Source organism: Lontra canadensis, unplaced genomic scaffold (assembly GCF_010015895.1).
Source record: "Lontra canadensis isolate GAN:19392208 unplaced genomic scaffold, GSC_riverotter_1.0 scaffold48, whole genome shotgun sequence".
Lineage (NCBI taxonomy): Eukaryota > Metazoa > Chordata > Mammalia > Carnivora > Mustelidae > Lontra > Lontra canadensis.
In genome coordinates, this window is record NW_022631042.1 from 3,508,609 (window position 1) to 3,530,122 (window position 21,514).

Below are 21,514 nucleotides of genomic sequence, written 5' to 3' on the forward strand. Positions count from 1 at the left end.
TTCTAGGGGAACACATACTTGCGTGTTTGACCTATGAAAGAAATTCATACAGAATTCTTGCTGTGTGAGTTTACATTTTTAATTCTTAAAAAATAAATTCATCCTGCCAGAGCAGTCCATGGAGCCATTTATTTGGGATCTTATAGCGTTTTTAGATAATACTTGATTCTTTTTAGCATAACTGGACTATGGAACACTCATTCGTGAACCTTTTGATTGCCTTTTCATGATAAAGAAAAACAAAATCAACATGTAGTTTCATAAGGACCTGATGAGATTTAACTCTTTCTGAGCTGACAACTAGAGTCTTCTAAATCCATTAGAAGATCCATTATCCCATGAAAAAATATCACTTCTTTCTTCATTTAACCAGTATTTACTGACCATTTCCTCTGCTACAGCCAGCATTCTCAGAGTCTGAGTGTCCGCACTAAAGAACAGACCCAGGCCTGTAGAACTTTTCATCCATCTGTGCATGTCAGTTACCTTGTCATCTAGAACTTGCGTAAGCTCCGTGGTATTGAGTAATGAAGAAACTGGGAGATACATAGCCACTCCGTTTTGTTGTAGTAGATAAAGCGAAATCCCCAGGGGTTGATCCTAAGCAGTTGGCAGCAGAGCTCCAGAAGGTCTCCCTGCAACAGTCACCGCTGGTTCTGTCATCTGTCGTGGAGAAAGGATCTCACGTTCATTCAGGCCCTACATCGGCCGGATCCAGTTCCGTTCCCAGCCCCGGGCAACCGGGGTCCCCCTCCGTGAGCAAAAAGAAACACAGCAGCAGCAAGGTGAGAAGTGACTCTGAGTTACTTATTTTCTTGCTCTTCATTCAGACGAGGACAGAGGAAATCCAGTATCATTTTCTAAGGTGTTTTTCCTGTGGTTTCTCATTGGAGTAAAACAAGAAAATTTCCATTTCTTAGTATATAACTGATCAAAGTGTTACGACAATGATGTATTTCTACATCTCTTTAAATATTTTAGCAGTTATTATTATGAGGCATAAGCACAGTGTGTCTGATGCTTCATAATTCCTGCTTCTTTCTCGTTGTAGTTGTTGCATAAATCTGAGCTCCTCTGTATATGGCACATTAGCTTTGCATCTTTTTGGGAACACAGGATACATATTACACTGGATTTGGTAATTTAAATAAAAAATATAAAGGACACAGAGATAAAGAATGTAGGACAATGAGAAGTGAGGAAAACCTGTAATATAAAATTGCCGCTTTGAATTTTATACCTAATGCCATACTAATTGGGGAGGCTGGGTGGCTTAGTCTGTTACTGTCCAGCTCTTGATTTCAGCTCAGGTTCTGGACTCAGGGTCATGAGATCAAGCCCCGCCTTGGTCTCTGCGCTCCATGGGAGTCTACCTAAGACTCTCTTGCTGCCTCTTCCCCCCCATGCACACACATGCGCGCTCTCTCTCTCTCTCTCAGATAAATGGATAAATCTTTTTAAAAAAAGAAAAAGAGGGGCACCTGGGTGGCTCAGGTCAGGGTCCTAGGGTTCTAGGATCCAGCACACATTGGGCTCCGTGCTCAGCAGGAAGCCTTCTTCTCCCTCTCCCCCTCCCCCCGCTTATATTCCTTCTGCTGCTGTCTCTGTCTCTGTCTCTCTCTCTCTGTTTCAAATAAATAAGTAAAATCTTAAAAAAAGAAATGAGGAAAACCAGTAATATAAAATTGCCATTTTGAATTTTATTCCTAATTCTATACTAATAAATTTTCCCTTGTTGCAAGTCTTCATTTGAAATAAATGTTTATGACACTATTATTTCCAAGCTACTGAGCTATTAAAAGAAAACATAGAATTAGTTTTTTAACCTTATAAAAGCAGATGAAATGTAGACAGTTTGTAGCTTTTTCTTCATAGATTTGATAGTTACTAGGGAAATTCTCATTGTGGTCAATAAATATATTGGAAAAAGAATTCTCTTGTTTAAGCATGAATAACGATTTCTGTTTACATGGTAAGATATATGAGAGGGACAGGCTACGCTTGGGTAAACCGACTTCTGGACTTCAGAAAACAAAGTTTGTTTTGCAAAGTATGAAAACACAACAGGTGTCCCCCCCCAAATCCCTTTTATTCAGAAACAGACAACAAAGGTATATAATGTTGGATGTCATTAAAAAATGCAGTGAGGGCTTGAAGAGTGAGGTGAAGAAAGCTGGTGTTTAGCTAATGAACTGATTCAGTAATGGGGATACAGGGACCAACATTCCCAGCAGAGAGTGCGACATGCAAAAAAAATCTCAGAAACAGAAATTGCCTGCTGAGAATGTCAGTGTACAAAAAAATACAGGGATAAGAAATAAAGGAGAAGCCTAGATGGTTGTAAATTGGAGGATATTATGTGCCCTGCCTGGCTTTTACACTGCAGTCTGCAGGAAATGAAGAGTCGGTGATAAGCCGTGAGCAAAAATGAAGTAAGAATAACAGGAAGCCTTTGTACATGAAATCGCTCCACAGTCCAGTCCTGCCTTAAAATCAGAAGGTAGCCTTTTTCCTTTCTTCCTCCCTCTGAAGTGCCCCATGCTTTATGCATCTCTTAAGACAATTTGTATGGTTATTTTTTTATATTTTATTTATTTATTTGAGGGATAGGAAGACAGTGAGAGAGAGAGCACAAGCAGAGGGGAGAGGAAAGAGCAGGCTCCCTACTGAGCAGGGAGCCCAAAGCGGGATCCCAGGACCCCAGGATCATGGCCCCAGCTGAGGGCAGGCACTGAACCAACTGAGCCAACCAGGCTCCCCAGCAATTTGGAACTTGATTGTAGCTACTAGTCCTCCTAGTTAGGCCGTAGGCTCCTTAAGAACCAAAACCCCTTTCTTACTTTCTCTGTGCTATTTAATCCCATGGTAGGGGGGCTTACGCAGTATAGGAACAAAATAGATAAATGTTGTGAATTAAAGCATCATTGGCACTTGTGAGTCTCTATATTATTACGGAGGTGCAAAATTTGATTTTTTGTGATAGGTTAACTGTTTTGGCAGTGAATAGAAGATGAAAACAAGTATAATAGGACGAACATCAAGGAAATGAAATTGACATGTTTTATGATAGGCAGTAATTCTTTTCCATGTCAGGAATGTGGCCTGTGTGGTTTTACTGTATTTTTGCTGGAATCAAAATTTGTAGAACTGTATTGTCCATAATGATAGTCACATGTAACAATCCAGCCCTTGAAATATGGCTAGTCTGAACTGAGATATACTGTAAATGCGAATTAATGCCAAATTATCAAGACTTACTATGAACAAAAGAATATAAATCATCTCATTACAATTTTGATATAGATTTCATGGTGTAATTATAATACTTTGAGTAAATTGAGTTAAATAAAATACATTATTAAAAATTAATTTCACTGGCTAATTTTTACATTTTTAATGTAACTGCTGGAATATTTAAAATTACTATGGTCTCATATTCTACTCTTCAGTGATGATATAGAGATTACTTAGCTCTTACCAGTAATAATAATCAAATCTAATCACTTTTGGGATATATATATATATAATATTAAATGTACATTTTTAATTAAAATATATACTCGCTAGATGGTAACACTTGAAGAAAGAGACTGTTACCTATTCATTTCTTGGGGCATTTATCTCCAACATTTAGCTGGCATAGTTTCTTGAAATATTTTTTCTGAATGAATGAATGAATGAATAGATAAATTTAGTGATATTTCTTGACCCATCAACATGAGGTATTCATAAAAGGTAATGCATTTTTTCATTTGTTCTCCAAACCTACAATGTTAAAGAATCTATATTGAGAAATCAGGGAAATATTGAGTGATGGTCTGAAACTGGCATATCCCTCAGTCAGATAATATATCCACATATATCATAAGTTCTTCAGATAATTTATAGAATTGTGACTTTAACTCCTTTGTGTTCATTAAGGTATGAGACTAGGTATTAAATTACAAAACATTGAAATGGAATGCATTAAAACTAAAATATTTGAATATAGTTAGCATAATTATACATTTGGATACTTAGAATACCATCTAGTAAACATTCTAAACAATTATTCCTAAGTAATTATTAATCTGTTAATACTCAAGTGATTTCTTCTCACTCGACTTAAGTAAAACATGAATCAAAATTATTTAAGTACATGTTTAAATTATATAAGCTATGTATATGACTATTTTAAATGATTATTTTGCTTAAACTAATTCAGCATGAATTTTTATCTTCAAAATTTTTATTTTACCACCTGAAGCTGTTTGTTTCTGAGTCAGGGACATCGGCTCTCCATTTGTACAAACACTGCATTGAAATGTAACAAGTGAGCAGTCAGCCATCAGTCATTTTCTTCAGCGTTAGGAACCAGCTTACCAGATCACATTCCTAACTGTTCTTAAAGCTTTACTGACATAAGGAACTTACTAAGGAAGTGAGAACTTATATAGAAGAGGATAGAACTTTAATTAAGTAATGTGAAATACAGAGAAGCCATTGTCTGGATGCTTCACTCTAGAAGGGAGCGGGCAGGGGTTGAGCACCCACTGAAGGAGCACAGGGATGGACTTCTCTACCCTCTGTGTTCCCAGGCACTCATCATCTAAAAACAAGGTCCTTTTTTTTTTTTAAGATTTTATATATTTATTTGACAGAGAGAGGTAACACAAGCAGGGGGAATCGTGGGGGAGGAGAAGCAGACTCCCTGCTGAACTGGGAGCCTCATGCAGGGCTTGATCCCAGGACCCCGGGATCATGACCTGAGCTGAAGGCAGACGCTTAATGACTGAGCCACCCAGGGCCCCTAAAAACAGTGTCTTTTTCTTTTCTCTATAGATCTTTAAACCCTGTAAATGCTTAAACTGAGTACTTTAAACCAAAGTACTCATTTCATTAAGTAATTGAAAATGCAGCCCCACAGGTATAAAGTTATAACTTCAAACATACTGAGCAAAGTAAAAAAAGAGATTTCTGTATCTGTAATATTAAATACATATTGAGAAGGAGAAGTAGACCCCATGATCTAAGCAGCCAAATGGGTGAAATGCATTTTGCAGGCGGGGTGCTCTGACCAAATAGAAATTAATTCCAGAAGGAAGTTGAAATGGTAAATTTTGTGAAAGGTGTATCCATTAATAAAATACATGTTTTTAACATTGCAGCCCACTGATGCAACGAAGGTTGTCTCTCATCCAATTACGGGGGAAATTCAGGTAAGGAAGTTTTTTAAAAATCATCATTGTGCCATCTTCATTGGTTGTTTTTTCTGCCTACCCTGGTCTGCTGAAATTGTAAACACTGTTAGGACCTTTCCTGTTTTAGATGTATGATATATCACACATACACACCTGAATACAGACCTATGAAGGAAAAATGCTATTTTATAGGATAACATTTTAGTAAAAATATATAGTTTATAATTATAATGTAATTATAGGTATGTAATTGTATAATTTGATATGTATCTGTTGCCTTAACAGTATCAGTATGTTTTATGTCTCAGTTTATACTTGTTGAATGTGTTTCAAACATGACAGATTCTTCTGGAAATGTGAAGATTCCTCTTTGAGTTGCATGAGTCCAGCGCTATCCTCTTTTTTTCCTCCTACCAACAATTGTTATATAATCGCTGAATATTTCTTCTAGATTAGAGTTTTTCATATCAGGGATCATAACCAGTTTGTAATTCATAAAATCCACTTGGGGGTTTTGATCAGGAAAATAGAAGAAAAATAGTAGAAATCACTCTTTTTTACATCTATCAATGTGTGTTTCTGTGTGTGTACTGTATCATAACAATTTCTCACCATGGATCGTAGTCAGAAATGTTTTAAAAAACTATGCTTTAGGTGATACCAAAACGTAATTCAGGATAGATAAGAAAAATCATGTAGGAATAAGTAACACAATGCAAAATAATATCAATTTGGAGATAGCAACTTTCAGATAAGGGGGGAAGAACAATAAGTCTTAGAGCTGTGTCTCCTACACAGTCTAGAGGAAGTTTTCTTGAATGATTTCACAAAGGACAACAGACTTGAACTACTTTGAGGATAAGCCCCGAGAAAGGGGGACTGTGTTCCTGGAAGAAGAAATGCTTCAAGGAAAGCTCCCGTTGCCGGAGAGTAACAAAAGGCAGGGATCGGCTTTGAGGCCCTGAAATGTCCCTGTGCAGATTAAGTTGAAACTCAATGAAAAAGAACCTTGAACACAAGCTGAGGGGTGTTAGCCACGACACTAGGGTGACTGACGCTAGTAAATATTGTGGAATAAAGGAGAGACTAATTGAAGGGAATCTATATTAAGATTTCATACAGCAGTGGCGTCCAGGAAATATTATAAAGGAGAGGACACGAATGGAAAGGAAGCTTTAATCAACAGAAGTGGAGTATGAGTGTGGAAAGGGCAGAAGCACAGAATGCGGGCACCTCGCCCAGGAGGATCCAGCAGCCTAGACCTGGAACCTTCCATGTTGCACACCTTACAGCCTTGCTGCCTCTTCCCCCTTTCAATAAACCCAGACCCAATCTTTCTTGGTTTCACCAGCAGCCAAGAAAATGCTAAATTTCCTGATTTGCTGATCCCTAGATTTTTTTTTTTCTCTCTCATTTTTTTTTTTAACTTTCTTTGTTTCTTTTTGGCTTGGGGTTGTTTTTTTCATCTTTCATTTTCCTTTCCCTTGAGCAGTAATATTTAATTCTATAGCAGAAATATACTCTAATAATCTTTCTTAACTCTTAGGCCATTTTCTTTTATATTTTAGTATTTTCTCATGAATTCGAATTCTAGCTTATTTATTTATTTGCTTGTAGCAAAACCTTTTTGCAAATGCATCCTTATGTGGACACTCAAATAAATGAATCTGCCAGCTCTGGGGTAGCTCAGGGTGGAAGGTGACCGGGGCGGTTTCATTCTGTCTCAGAAGTAACACTGAGCAACGCTGAGTATTTTCTAAGGCACTGCAGGATCAGTGCTGGAAAGCACTTTCTTAGGTAGCCTGCAAGTTTTCATTTAAATAAGAAATGGCTTTGGTGCCTCACCAGATGAAAGTGAACATTAAGGCTGGCCAAGACTACATGGGGAAGAATATCTCCTTAACAATTGGAAGCTGTTCTAAATCTCAGGGAAATTAATTGCAGAATAATTCCATTTTTTGATACCCCATTAGAGGACACAGTTACTGCAGTTCAAAAATTCCCATTTTTAAAATGTCTTCCTTCGTGGCACTTTGTTTTCTATGTCCCCTTACTTTCATGATCATCGAAGGGATCTTTTCTGTGTTGAGAAAAACAACAGAAGATTCCTTTTCTGCCAGAAAAATGTAACCAGAAAAAAGTTGTGGTAAAATTAGGAATTATTTTAAGTATCAGATTTTAAATAAAGTTTGGCTTTTCTACATAAACCCATTCTCAACATGAGCGCAACATACCTGTTTCCTATGGTTATAAAAAATAGATTAGTATTTTTATTAATGGATTTTTTTCTTCTGAAATATAGATCCATTCCTTTCTGTTATTTGATAAACAAAAGCAGCATTAGGTAAAATTAAGGCTTATTCAAAATGATGCCATAAGATTATTTAAATTTTGGAGAAAAATTAGTTAACTTCATTATCTTGAATTATGCAGGCTTTGCAAATATTTCCTTGAATTGTTAATCTTTTCCTATTCAGTAATAGTTGTGTAACACCATTAAACATCTAGGAGGCAAGGCCTCTTCTTCCCTTTTAAGCATCTAAAATTAAAGAACAAGATCTTATTGTCTTAAACTCTGCTCTATTAGAAAAGCAGGCACAGAAAAAATTATTGGTAATATAACGTAATATACAAAGAAATAAAATCCACAAGTTCTTAAATATTCTTACATTTCAGACTAACAACTCTATTTTTAAATAATGATTCCACTTACTGCTCATTATTTGGTAAAATGCAAGAGACATTTTCTAACAAATTCATCAATTGATTTATTTTCAAAATCCCGGTAATTGTATTCATGAATGCTAACAACATTTACCCTTTTTCTAAGAGTATAAATTTAGTTTACAAATGTAACTAGCCATTCACTGCATGATTTTTCTTCTAAATGAATTTTAGACAGGCCGGAACTTTAACCATGGAAAGAATGAACCTCACATTTACTAGTAATTAGCATGTGCCTGGGAGCTCTCAATTAAATTAGACATACACTAGTCTGTTCAGTTTCAAGTAAAATGGAAACGAAGGTTGAGGCTCTTTATGAGACTAAAAAAAAGTACTGATAACTTATTGAATAATAACATATTCTAGATTTCTTAAAACAAAAAAATATTCATGGAATATTTTGATATCCCTTTAAGCTTCAAATCAACTATGATCTTGGAAATCTCATAATCCATATTCTCCAAGCAAGAAACCTTGTCCCTCGAGACAACAACGGTTACTCAGACCCCTTCGTGAAAGTGTACCTTCTTCCTGGGAGAGGGTGAGTAAAGACACAGTGTCTTCTAAGGATCGCATTGCATGGATTAAAAACCAGTGTTAGTGTTTCTAGTCTCCAGTTTTAAAGAGTTTAATATCTTTCCCTCAGTTTTATTCACATGTCATATTCATTTATTTCCAATTATTAGATAAGGTGGAAATAAAAATTTGCAGTTAAGCCCTGAAGTGTTCCAGGAGAGCCTTGATCATACTAAATCCTGTCTTGATGACACATGTCTGTCTTTTGAATCTAGAAACCACTATAACCAATCAGATGGACTCTGAAATCATTTAAGGTATTATTTGTGGTGGATTTAGAGAATTTAGCTTTACCTGCCCAAATTCATTTGCAAAACTACTGTTCAGCAATTCATAAATTACTGTTTTATCTTATAGGATATCATTATCTAGCCCATTACATGTTCATTAATTGACTTATTGATGTCTCCTTATTTATATGTGTATTTTTAAATCATTGTTTTAAAAATTATAAAATAAGAGTAATATTTGAAATGTGGAATATTTAAAAATGTTTACAAAGTATGGCAAATATTTGGTAAATCGATGAAAAATATCTCTGAATCTCATGTGATATACAAACTGTTCATATAAAGCAAGTGCTCATTGGAGATGTTTAATTTTCACATGATAAATGCAAATTGCTATATTCTGGTATATAAATCAGTACTCAAGGATGGCTTCAAAACAGTGATTTGGACCCAACAGATCATTATATCTTAGCTGAACAATTTATCGTAGCCAAATTAGCATGATGGAACCATAAATAATCAACAATTGGGAGTATAATAAAAAGAATTTGGGACTGGTAATTTGAAGGCTCTGGTTTTATTTTTATTCATTTTTCATTTAACTTGAGGATTGACATTTAAATATTACTTTTTACTTGGAAATTTTGAATTGTTGCATGTGAATAGAAAGAATAATGTTGTGACCCACCACATACTCATTACTCAGCTTCAACAGCTGTTACTTCCTAGCCAATCATGTCTCATTTTTACCCTCAAATACTCCCTCTATAGAGATTATTTTAAAAAGATCAAAAACTAATGATACACTATATGTTGGCTAGTTGAATCTAAATTTAAAAAAATGATCTCAACTCATAACTTTTTTCTGCAAATATTTTACTATGTATTTCTAAAAGATAACTCATTTAAAACAAATACCACATACAATCATTTTAATTTTTAAATGTTTAAATAACTCCTTAGTTTCCCCAGATGCCTCATAATAATTTCCTATTTGGTTTGAAGACCTAATTAATATTTATAGAACATTTTCTCATTAATAGCAGAATAATGTATGCTTTTCAAGCGCACCAAAAACATTCACCAAGAGAAACTATATTGTGGGCCATAAAACAAACCTCAAAAAATGTAAAAGCACTGAAATCATACAAAGCATGTTCTTGGACTATAGCTGGTTTGTTTGAACAGGGTCAAAACTGAGTTATTTGTTACCTTTGAATCTGCTGTTTGTTGACTAATTACATCACCACCAATAGATCACCATTTCTTTTGAGATTAATTTTTCTTGTCAATATTGACAGAGCCAAGGAAGCAGAGCCAATAGTTTTGTCTGTTGGGATATCAAATATACTCAGAAAATAATTTGAAAATTTCCAGATGTTATATCAAATTAAGGATACAGCCTTTAATTTCATCCTAATGATTTTTATGTAGAAATTTAGAATTGCTGGTTTTGTGATTCTAGTTTTAATTCATTAAATTTAATATATAGGGGTCACCAATAGAGCCCAGGAAAGGGGAGTTTTCATTTTATGTTCATTTAAATCTTTAGTAGTTACAACTGCAATTTGGCTATCTTTTTTAAATTTGAGTATAACGACAACAAACTGATAACTTCATTCTGCTTTTGATTGGGTCATTAGATTTTCCCTGTTATTTAATGACATTATTATGGGACAAGAAGAAATCACTGCCAAGGTATATCCCTAATTAGCATCTGCTAATGAATGAATGAAAATAAAGCAGTGTCTTTTACTTTCTGTCTTCTCTAATAATATCCTGGAGAATATCACCTTTTATATACTCTATGAGAGTCCCTATCTTTTATTTATTACAGATTTACTTAGACTATTTTTTTCAATTAGACTATTGCATCCTTGAATAACCTGAAAGGGCAGGCAGATAACAGGAATATGTCAGTTATTCTGGAATGAGTAACAGGGAAGGAGGGAACTAGAGTGAAATAAAGAGTGATTTTTCCCACCTAAAGCCATCCCCCATATTTTGTCAGACAAAACATGCCTGCTGGGTGGGATTTGCCCCACAGGAAGCTAATCAGCTACCTTTATTCAGTCTGAAAACCTTTCCTTAAATTACTCCTACAGATTATAGTGGCCAAGGCATTTGGCCATTATTTGGCTTAGAGCTGTTATTTTCACCGTAGCTCCAAGACTCTTTTCTGCCCCATGTTGTTTCTATGTTAAGGTGTAGCTCCTCCAGTTATTATTCTCGTATTTTCTTCCTTATTTCTGTTCCTAACTTTTTTTCTTCCTGTCTTTCCAACTTGCCTGTTGTATCCTTCACTCTCACTCTCGGAATCAATGCAGTCAAGTCATGGTTGTCCAGAATGCAAGGTAGAGTTGGTTCTCTTTCAGTATCAAGCTATGCTGTAATGTCTATTTTTATTTTTATTTTTTTTTGCCTATTTGTGTATATTCACCTGCCATTTGGCTTGGGCTGTAATTTGCATCTTTTTACATGTTGGTATCTATTGAATTGGGCCACCAGCAAATTGTTCGGATTACATTACTGAACAGGTTTGGCAGATGTGTGGCATAGAATACTGAAAGGTAGAAAATATTAAAAACAGAAAAAAAAAATATGAATAAGGAAATACCACCCTGAAATTAGGTGTAACTGGTTTTTCCTATATAATTTGTCTACTAAGATTCTTTTCACTTCTCATGTGATAACCATGGCTTAAGTTCTTCTGGGTCTTCTATTACAAATAAAAGTAAAATCTTGAGTCATTTTTCAAAAGAAACTAACTGACCTTCCGGATGTCCAGTACTGGGCATGAATGTCATCCTAAATACCATAGTTCTCTAGTCTTTTTCTCTTACTTAGACCTCATATTGAAACATTTCCATGCCTTTATACTTTCTGCACCGCAAAGACAGCTCCATGCAGTAGGACGCCATTATTGGCCTGGTCTCCCACATTGGCAACAATGTGAGAGCTTCCTCCTCTCTTGGCCAGTAGTAGGAAACTGTCTTCTAATAGAGCTCATAATGTGGTACATCATTACATGGTCAGCTAAGGGTAGCTTTCAGATAGATAACTAAACACATTCTTCTGCACATCTCATTACATTATATATTAAATGTATTATTTAGTTGGGGAGGTGAATCTAGCACCATCTGTAGCAATGGGCTGATGAGAGTTTTAATCCCACCCAGAATATTAATGGTACAGGATTTGGTTTCGTCTGCAACATTAAAATCTGACATCTTTACTAATCCTGATGAGCTGGTGCCCAAAAGAGGTTGTTTCTGATTTTGAAAGGTATAGATATTTAAATATTGTAAAGAATAGGATTAGTCACCACACTCTTTCTAGTGGCCAGAAACTTCATGTTTCCTTGCACACAGAATCATGGTAAATTGGATCCTGTGATAGATTGCTTATTATGACTAGTTCCCTCATCTCAGGACACCACCCACCCACATCACTCATCCAGATAGGTCTCAGACTGATGTGCAAAATTAGTTTGGTTGAAAAAGATAGTGTCATTTTAGGACAGACATTATCAGTCACTTTATTCAGAACCTTCCTATCCTTTATCTAGACAAACTGGGGGGAAATTGTCAGAATGACAATGATTGTCCGTCTTTAATTTAGAAAAGAGCATGTTTTGTAAATGTAGATAATGGTTCAAACAGTCCGGGATGTTCTGGTTACAATTTCAAAGATCTAGAAGGCACTTTCTCACCGTGTGTTTCATCTAGAAGTCACTTCCATCATCTCTTTGAGAACTGTCAGTGCAAGAAGAACTAATAATAACAAGGTACTGACACTGAAATTTTGGCTCAGGAGGCCACTGAATAAAGTCCTAAAGAACTTGGGTTTGAATTTCAGCCCTGCCTCTTGGAAGTTGTGAGATTTCTCTAAAATGATCTCCTCTTCTGCTAAATAAGATTAATAATAACACTCCCTTAGGTTTTTTATAAAATAGACGGAGTAATAAACCAGAAGTAATAAGCATAATGTCTGACACGTAATAGGTTCTCAATAAATGGCACTCGATAGTATCCTCGGTGTTATGTACAGTTACATAATAACTTAGGGTATACCCCTAAATTATCTTAGGTTATACCCCTAGTATTTCCGGAAGCAACTCTGAAACTGGCCTAAAATTGTTGTGATATGTGTATATATACAAATGGATATAATTTATATTCAGGAAATATACATATGTGTATATATGTATACACACACACGCGCGCGCGCACACACACACACATATATATATTTAAATTGAGGTGAAGACCTTTAAATTGTAGGGTAGATTATAGGAAAGGCTACCTAGATACTTCAGTTTAAGAAACTTGCAAGTAAGAAAGTTGATGGATTATTCTTATTTTATGATCGGCTACATCAAGTCGCCCGTGATCAGTTATTCCCACAAAAAAATGATGTGGAATGGTTGGGCTATAGAATTATACAAAATTATTTAACAATACTGTTAGGAAACCAAACAACTTTGTTTTCTTCAATCATAAAATATAATACATTTGTCATTCTTAAAATAAAAAAAATAAATAAATTCCTGTTCGCTAATAAGAATTTCACTGGTCCAATTTTCTCATCTCCTCTCATTCCCTCTTCCCATCCTCAGAGCACTATACTCAGAAGCTCTGAAAACCCAGTTGTCAGCCCCGAGAGGAGGGGAAACAAGGAAAGAGCCTCCAGAGTGCATGAACTCAGTCCTTGTCCCTGGCTAACTAAGAAGTGGAAAAGAGCAAATCTGAAGGATCTCATTCTCGTTTTCTCTCATTATACTGTTTGACAAAGTACAGGCCTTTTGCCATGAGTGAGATTTTGCTCTGATTGAAGCTGATTTTCATTACCATGATAGCTGGAAGTTCAGTTCCAGACCGGACTTTCTCTAAACGTCCTTGTTAACATATCAGACTATTTCCTCCAGGACCTCTATAAAGCAGGGACAGGTGTTTGCATGCATTTACAATTCAAAGGCCAAAGCCTTTTTCATTTCAATTGATTTTAAGGGAAAAAATAGAAGTATATTTTAAGGATTCTTCCAATAAACATTTCTTTAGTACAGAATGTTCTAGACACTGTGCGAAGTGCTGAGGGTAGATAAAACTGACAAATGGCCACATAGGCTCTGACTTCAGGGAGCACAGTCAAGTGTTGTGCCAAAAACACGCTGCCCTGAACAGTACGGCTCATAAAACGGGATATGATTGGAGCTTCTTTCTAAATTAAAGGAAAATCCTTAGAGGAGTAATTAAAAATAAATTGTGCGTGTGTGTGTGCGTGTAATTTCCGATAAAGGAAAACCAAGTAAAACAAAAGAAGTGAAAACCTTCAGTATTTCAGATAATTCTATGAAAGAGAAATACAAAGAAGCCATCATATTCCATTCATCTTTCTTACTTTTTTTGAAATTAGAAAGAGAAACTCAGAGAATTCCTTTTCTGCTAGTATACGGGAGAATAATTGAATTTCATGTATCTTTTTCTGCCTGTCGTAAAAGCATGTCTACTCCTGAGGAGGTAACTAGTAAATAATTTAAAAAATGAAAGAGAAAAGAAGTTAGTCAAAACTTCAAGAAGATGAAGGTTAATTTTTTTATTAGCACCATGACCCATCTTGATTGACTTTTTATTTTCCCTTATTAAAAAACTTCAGTTTTTTAATCTTGATTGACTTTTTATTTTCCCTTATTAAAAAACTTCTTTGATTATTAGATATAGCCTAATTGTCCTAATATAATATCATTATTTCAATCTTCCAATGAGGGAATATAATGTGTTTTCCAGACAAAGAAGGGAGAGGAAAATGGGCTCTACTTTTTTCTCAACCTAATTCAGGCTCACATTTAAGAATCCCACTGCTTACCTGGTCACCTTCAACTTGTCAGTCCAGATTTTGATGTGGCTATGAGAAGTGCCAGCAGTTTTCAATTGTGTAAAGTGGAAACACAGCCCATTGAGACACAGCCCATTGAGATCAATGCTCAAGATGGTCAGTTCGTGGCAGTTCTAAAACAAAGGTTAAAAGGACTGGCTTAGTGTGACCACCTCTGAGTCATAACATTCAAGACCAAAAAAAAAAACCCTGTAAAGGATTGCGTTATCATTGACACAGCACCACCAGATATAGTGGGGGCAAATTGTGTGTTCCTGCATTAATTCTAAAGGCAATAGACACCTTGAGTCCAAAGAGAATTGAAGAATTAAACTCACTAATAGCATAAAATTCCCCCCAATTGTGGTTGTTTCTGAGTGGATCTGGGCAAGAATAAATATTTATAATTACTATAAATATTATACTTAATTTTATTATACTTAATGTTATATAAATATTAATTTATATATATAAATTATTAAAAATATATAAATATTATACTTAAACTAAATGAAGTAATTATACTTCATTTATACTTCATTTCACAACACTCTCTTAGGATATACTATTCAGAATTTGCCTGAACAACGCTAACACTGGCCTAATTTTTATGATATGTGTATATATACACACACACATATTGTATATAATTTATACTACATATATAGGAAGTATATATATTTAAACTGAAGTGAAGAACATTAGGTTATATAGTAAAGAAGACAAACTAGGTACTTCAGCTATTAAGCCTGAAATTAAGAAATTGATGGATTATTCACATTTTGTGAGCCTAATCAATTGAGTTCATATAGCATACGTTTAAGAGCACCCAATCAGTGTTGCCCTATGCTTGAATCATGGCCCTACCAGTTAATAACTGTGCAAGCTTTCCAACATACCTTAAATCACTGAGTTTCATTTTTTAAATCCTGTCCCATAAAATTTCCATGAGGATTAAATGAGTTAACATGTAAGAAGCATTTAGAACTCTGCCTGGGAAAAACTAAGCTTTTAATGAATGTTAGCTGTTTTTATTTTAATGTGCTTACTTTATAAATTGCTTTTCATATATGAATTAAGAACTTTTGTTAAATGTGTAAATGAAAAAATGACTAAAATATGCAAGTGAAAAATTATAATAACAATTATTCATAGATTCAGAAAAGATGATGAATAATAAATTCTTTGGAAGACATTTAAATAATACAGACTATTTTCACAAATACTGACATATCTAGGATTTTGGTGAAAATACTTGAGTTTGCATTTGACATTAATTCCTATCTTTTTGAAAAATTAAGCATTTAATTTTTCAGCATTGGAAAAAAATAATTTACTACTATTCCCCGGTATTATGAACCTTATCCATATGTTTCCCCATGATCTCATTACCTTAGAAACAAAGCCCAAAACAAATAGAAACCTTAAAACTTCTATTGTCAGGTGTTTTTCTTCCAGGTATGCCTACCTAGAGAAATAGCCATGAATTCTAAAATAGTAACCAAGGCTTGCTATTATCTTAAAAGTGGTCACATCCATTCTTCCCATGTCATTATTAAAAAAAAAAAAAATCAAAAACATAAGATATAAAGGAACAGAGCTTACCAAAGTTATTTTGAATTTATATTGTATAATATTTCAAAATCAATGAAAATTATAGAAAATAACAAATACCTGTGTTCTTGCCATTTAGTTCCATCCAATTTCAGTATTTTGCTATATAGTCTTCATTTTCTTATTAAAAATATTTTAAAGGTACTCTGAGCCCTTCTGAAACCATTCCCCTTTCCACTTGAGATAACCACTAAATAGAATTTATTACCTATAATTGCCAAACTCTTATGATGTTTATATGCATTTACTTTATATACATGTATTCATAGTTTACTGTATTATTTCCCATGATTTTGATTTTAAATCATGATAACTCACGATAGTTATCCTTCTGCACATTTTTTGCTCAACTTTTTTTCAAGATTTACCCATCTTAATTTATGAAGGTATATATTTATTCACTTTAACTGATGCTTACTATTTCATTGAAAGAATATATCATAATACATATTATCTTATTAATATGCTATTAGAAACAATGTTATGATGAATGTTCTTAAAAACATTCCTTGTGCACAGGTGGGAAAACTTCTGTAAAGTGGAAGTGGAAGAAGTCAAAGTAGAATTTTCTAGGTATTTGGGTCCATAAATTTCACCAGTTTCATCTAAAATTCATCTAAAAACTGTGTACAAATTTATACTGTCTACAGTCTGAGAACTCCCATTTCTTTAAATCCTTGCATATGCATTTCCCTAAAATTGTTTGCAATTTGTCTTGAATGAAGAAATAGTCAAATCCTGTTCTCATTTTCATACAAATGAGTTAGTTAGAAGTGACTAGAATGATGCTTTGTTTCTTAAATTGAATTCACTTCACAATGGCTGACACAGGAGGTCTTGGAAACTGTTTTAAGTTCATTGGTTCTCAATCTGCACATTAGATTTACCTGGGATATTTTTAAAAATTCTACTACTCAAGCCTCATCGCAGACGTATGAAATCAGGATCTCCTTGGAGGTGCAGGGCAGGGAAATGTGGGTGCAGTGCTGGACTCAACTTGGCAGCCTCGGAACTCAGATTCCTGGGTGATGCCAATATGTAGTCCATGTTGGGAATTCCTGCCCTGGCGTGTGGCTGATAAGAAAGAGAATAAAGCTAAAGAGAGAAGAGAGACATGATAAAAGTGGGTGGGAACTAGAGCTTGATTGTCAGTTGCTCTGTCTAGAATGGATAGGGTAAATTAGTGCCTGGGAAGCAATAGAAGGAGGCATTCCAGGATGTGGCTGTGCTTGAGACCAGGGTCTAGCAAGAGTTAGTCGGCACCTTGTTAGGAACAACAAATCAAGGGTCAGGATCCGGTCCCTTTAGAAAAAACAATTTGTAAAATCAAAGCACGTGAAAGGACTACAGATGACTAGGTTGGTTTTCAGGACTCTGCTGCCCACAGGAGCTGAAGTATTATCTAGGACCTAAGCTATAAGGTTATGCAGAAAATTTGGGGAAAAGGCAGTCAGTGAGGATTGGATAAAGGCCTCATCTGTGTGGGTAACGTTGGCTAATAGCAAACAACAGTAATTCCCACCCCATGATCTGGTAGATGTCAGCTATAGATGTTCTATTTGTCTTAACTAGAACAAGTTTGGGATATAAGCTTCTAACTGCTGCTCAGACGGAATGGAAAAGTCAAGGAAAAATTCACATGCCCCAGGTTGTAAGGAATGAGGAACTATTTTGATCTGGTTTGTAATGATTTATCCAGGCTATTGACATAAACCCAGAATTTATAATGTAATTACTTTATAACTAAATATCCTGCTTTACTAAGAGTGTCAAAATATACTTTAAGTACAAGGTAACAAATGTTCATAGAATCTCAGCTGTAGCAACAAATATTTCTCATCCTTTCCTCAGTCAAAACAATCATTACAATTTTATACAGACAAAAAAAAAAAAGACCATTTGGCTTCGCGGACATGATTAGAAGTAAAAGTATTGGAAAGTGAGATACCAAATTATATTTTATGGGGAAGAAGATATTGATGTTACCATATAGTTCACGCAACAGTCTCCTGGATTCAGGAAAGAGAAAGGTTCTAAAATAATGGTATAGTTAGAACACCTAAAAGCTTTTCTTTAAAAACTACTTTAGGACAAATGAAACTAAAGGCGTCCAACATATTTTTAAATTGTCATTTTGTATTCAATTTAAAAAAAGGTTTTAGGCAGGAAGATGATGGGATGATTGCATAATGTTTAAAACAAAATATCATCTTAAAATGTCTGCATGCTCTTCCAGCTGGCTGTGAAGGCATCAGTTAAGGTGAATAATCAAGATAACTCTTTTTTTTCTTCTAATTCAGTGCTGAGTACAAGAGGAGGACTAAATATGTTCAAAAAAGTCTTAATCCTGAGTGGAATCAAACTGTAATTTATAAAAGTATCTCCATGGAACAGGTATGCAATGATTATTTTCTATATAACATATTTAGGCTAGTATAAGAAAACCGATGACAAAATTATTGCAAGATTGTGATCTATCAATTTTGCCACGCAAACAAAAAGAAATGTGTAAAATACAAATAATAAACATAGCCAAGTGAAAAGAAATAGGTACGGGGCAAAGTTACCATGAGTGTAAATGTGTGCCTTACAACAAAGCAGCCAAAAAATAAAGAAATAAGACCAATGGAACATTTTCCATCAATTATTGCAAAATTTAAATATTTCAACAGACTGGGACACATTTATCAAATTTTAGGGGAAAATGTTTTCCAACTAGCTATATATTTTTTGTAAAATTTGGTCAATCACTTTCACTTCTTTCCAGTTTTACTGAGATCATTGACATAATACATTGTAGAAGTTTATGGTATACATAATGATCTGATGTGTATATATTACAAAAATAATAGCTGGCTGTATTTTGACTTTTACAAATAATACAAAGAAAATATTCAGTGTATTTGAATGTGTTGTTGCACCAGACAGCAGTTTAAGAATTCATGTTCTCTCTAAATCAAGGCCTCTTATGAATCAGGCATTGTGGGGCTAAACTTTACAGACGAAGACATACAGAAGACTAGCTGAAAGGATTTTCGAGGAGATTTAGGATTTGTCCTCTGGAAGATTTCTAATTTGATTATGAAGTTGAGGCGAGGTACAAATTGTCATCTGGGTTCTTGAATTTAAAATAAGTTAAATTTACCCACAGAAATAAGACAATGCTACTTTATTTTTTGGCATTTTACTAAAATAAAAAAACTCCAATCTAAATATGTTATCTAAATAACCTAGACAGTTTTGCATCCTATAAATTCCATGTATCTAAAGAGCATTTACAGATTCTGCTCTTTCTAATAAAAATCAATAGGGGGGCTTAGAAAAGAGGGAATTAGTTAAACTTTGAGGTCTCTTATGAACAAATACTAGGTTGGACTCTAAAATCATTGACATTTTACATAATATTTAATATAAACCTACATTTTAAATAAAGTTTGAAGTCTTTTTACACAAATGGAAACAGTTCAAGGAAGTGAAAATAGATGAATCTATAATAGAGTGTGATGAAAATTTGTGGGGTTAATAACATTTTGATTTAAACTGTAGCTCAAGAAGAAAACCCTGGAGGTGACAGTCTGGGATTATGATAGATTTTCTTCCAATGACTTTCTTGGTGAGGTGAGCATCTGGTTTCCTTTTCTTTATTTGCTTTCACTATAAGCCACCAATTAAAGTTTATTGATGCAAGCATATTTCTTAAGTTTATTAGATTATCATTTTGGTGAAAGCCCTTTTGTGGGTAGCATATATTTCCTGATTTATTCTTTGACTGGATGAGTAGTAATTTGAATAATGGTTTTCACTCTGCCATTTGATGTACTTTTATTAATTTACTAATTTTATTAAATTTTATTAATTTTATTATCAATTAAATTTATTGATTAAATTGATTTATTAAATTTATTAATTTTATTAAATTAAATTTTATTGAATTATTAATTTATAACTAATTTTCAGATGAATTATTAATTGCTTTGATAGGAGATATGCAATCATGCTGTGAATCCAAATTTGAGACAGATTACTATAAAATGAGCAAGATTTTTAAAATAGATTTTTAGGTATTTAATTGTTCTTCCTCACTGCAGCTGTCAATGGCTTGATGTGACTTTCTGCATTCTTATTTCCTTTAAGCATCCCAAGAAAAATCTCTCAAAATATTTTATGAGACAGAACTAGAAGTAGGAGAAAGCAATACAAACCAATTTTATGTAAGTTCACATGGAATCTAACCTAATCATGAAATCTGGCACAGTGGTCAGATCCTGTGCCTTTTTTTTAATCTATCATATTTCAAAAAAAATATACTATATTTAATAATCTTTACTTAAAGCAGAAGTTATAAATTAATGTTAAAAAATAAATCATCTCCAAAAATAAAACAACACCCAAACAATATGATATCCCTTCCCAGAAACAATGGAAAATAGTTGTTTAGTCTATGTGCCATGAGACCTTATTTGGTTCCAAGACTCCATACTTTTCTTTCCTATCAAAACTTGGCCATTTGACCTTTACTTGTAGGCTCCCTTGCTGGTTCGACCCCTGGTACTACTCTTTGGACAGTTCTAGGATGCAATATGCTATCTGACTTAATGTTCCATTTCAGAAAACGGATTTATTGTAGTCCTTATAATTTAATGTTGACATGAACCTAGAGCATATATCCATTGTGTTGGTTCTCGTTTTTTTATATCTCATCAAATCTAAAATGCCAGCAATTGTGAAATGGGTTATTACTCACGAACTACTAAGAATTAAAAAAATGCTGCCAGTCAAACCATGATACAGTACTTTCTCATCATAAATTGTTAGTCATATCTCTATTTCAAATATGAGTTAAAGTATGTTTTAAAATACAAGGAATAAGTCAGTAATTGCAAATAATCCATTTTTTTCTTTTGTCCCTCTAGTAACTAAAAGCAAATTTTTAAAAATGTTATCCTAGTTTTTAAAAAAATATATCCAAGTTTATTACTAAATGTGTTCATTTAACAAAAGAGGACTTTCATTCACAAAGATTGAGTTGAGACTCTACCTTTTTACATCATCTCCAAATAATTTAATTAACAAAGATTTTATACAGTTCAGTTTAATCAAAAGTTCATTTAAAAAAAAATTATTTTAGAGAGAGAGAGAGTTCACAGTGGGGAGGGCAGCGGGAGAGCAGAGCAGAGCAGAGCCCAGTGCAGGGCCTGATCTCACAACCCTGAGATCATGACCTGAGCCGAAATCAAGAGTCTGATGCCCAACCGAATGTACCACCCAGGTGCCCCTAATCAAATATTTTTTAAGCATCTAATATGCACAAGACTT

The 21,514-nt window shown here is 34.2% G+C and overlaps 1 protein-coding gene across 1 annotated transcript in view; it reads left to right on the plus strand.

The window, feature by feature from the left end:
• Positions 1 to 21,514, plus strand: part of PCLO (piccolo presynaptic cytomatrix protein) — a 397,216-nt gene that overhangs the window by 314,272 nt on the left and 61,430 nt on the right. Inside the window, 6 exon segments of the mRNA XM_032873242.1 lie at positions 571 to 785; positions 5,148 to 5,198; positions 8,321 to 8,445; positions 11,038 to 11,064; positions 18,499 to 18,592; positions 19,745 to 19,816. Coding sequence (XP_032729133.1) covers positions 571 to 785; positions 5,148 to 5,198; positions 8,321 to 8,445; positions 11,038 to 11,064; positions 18,499 to 18,592; positions 19,745 to 19,816 — 584 coding nt within the window.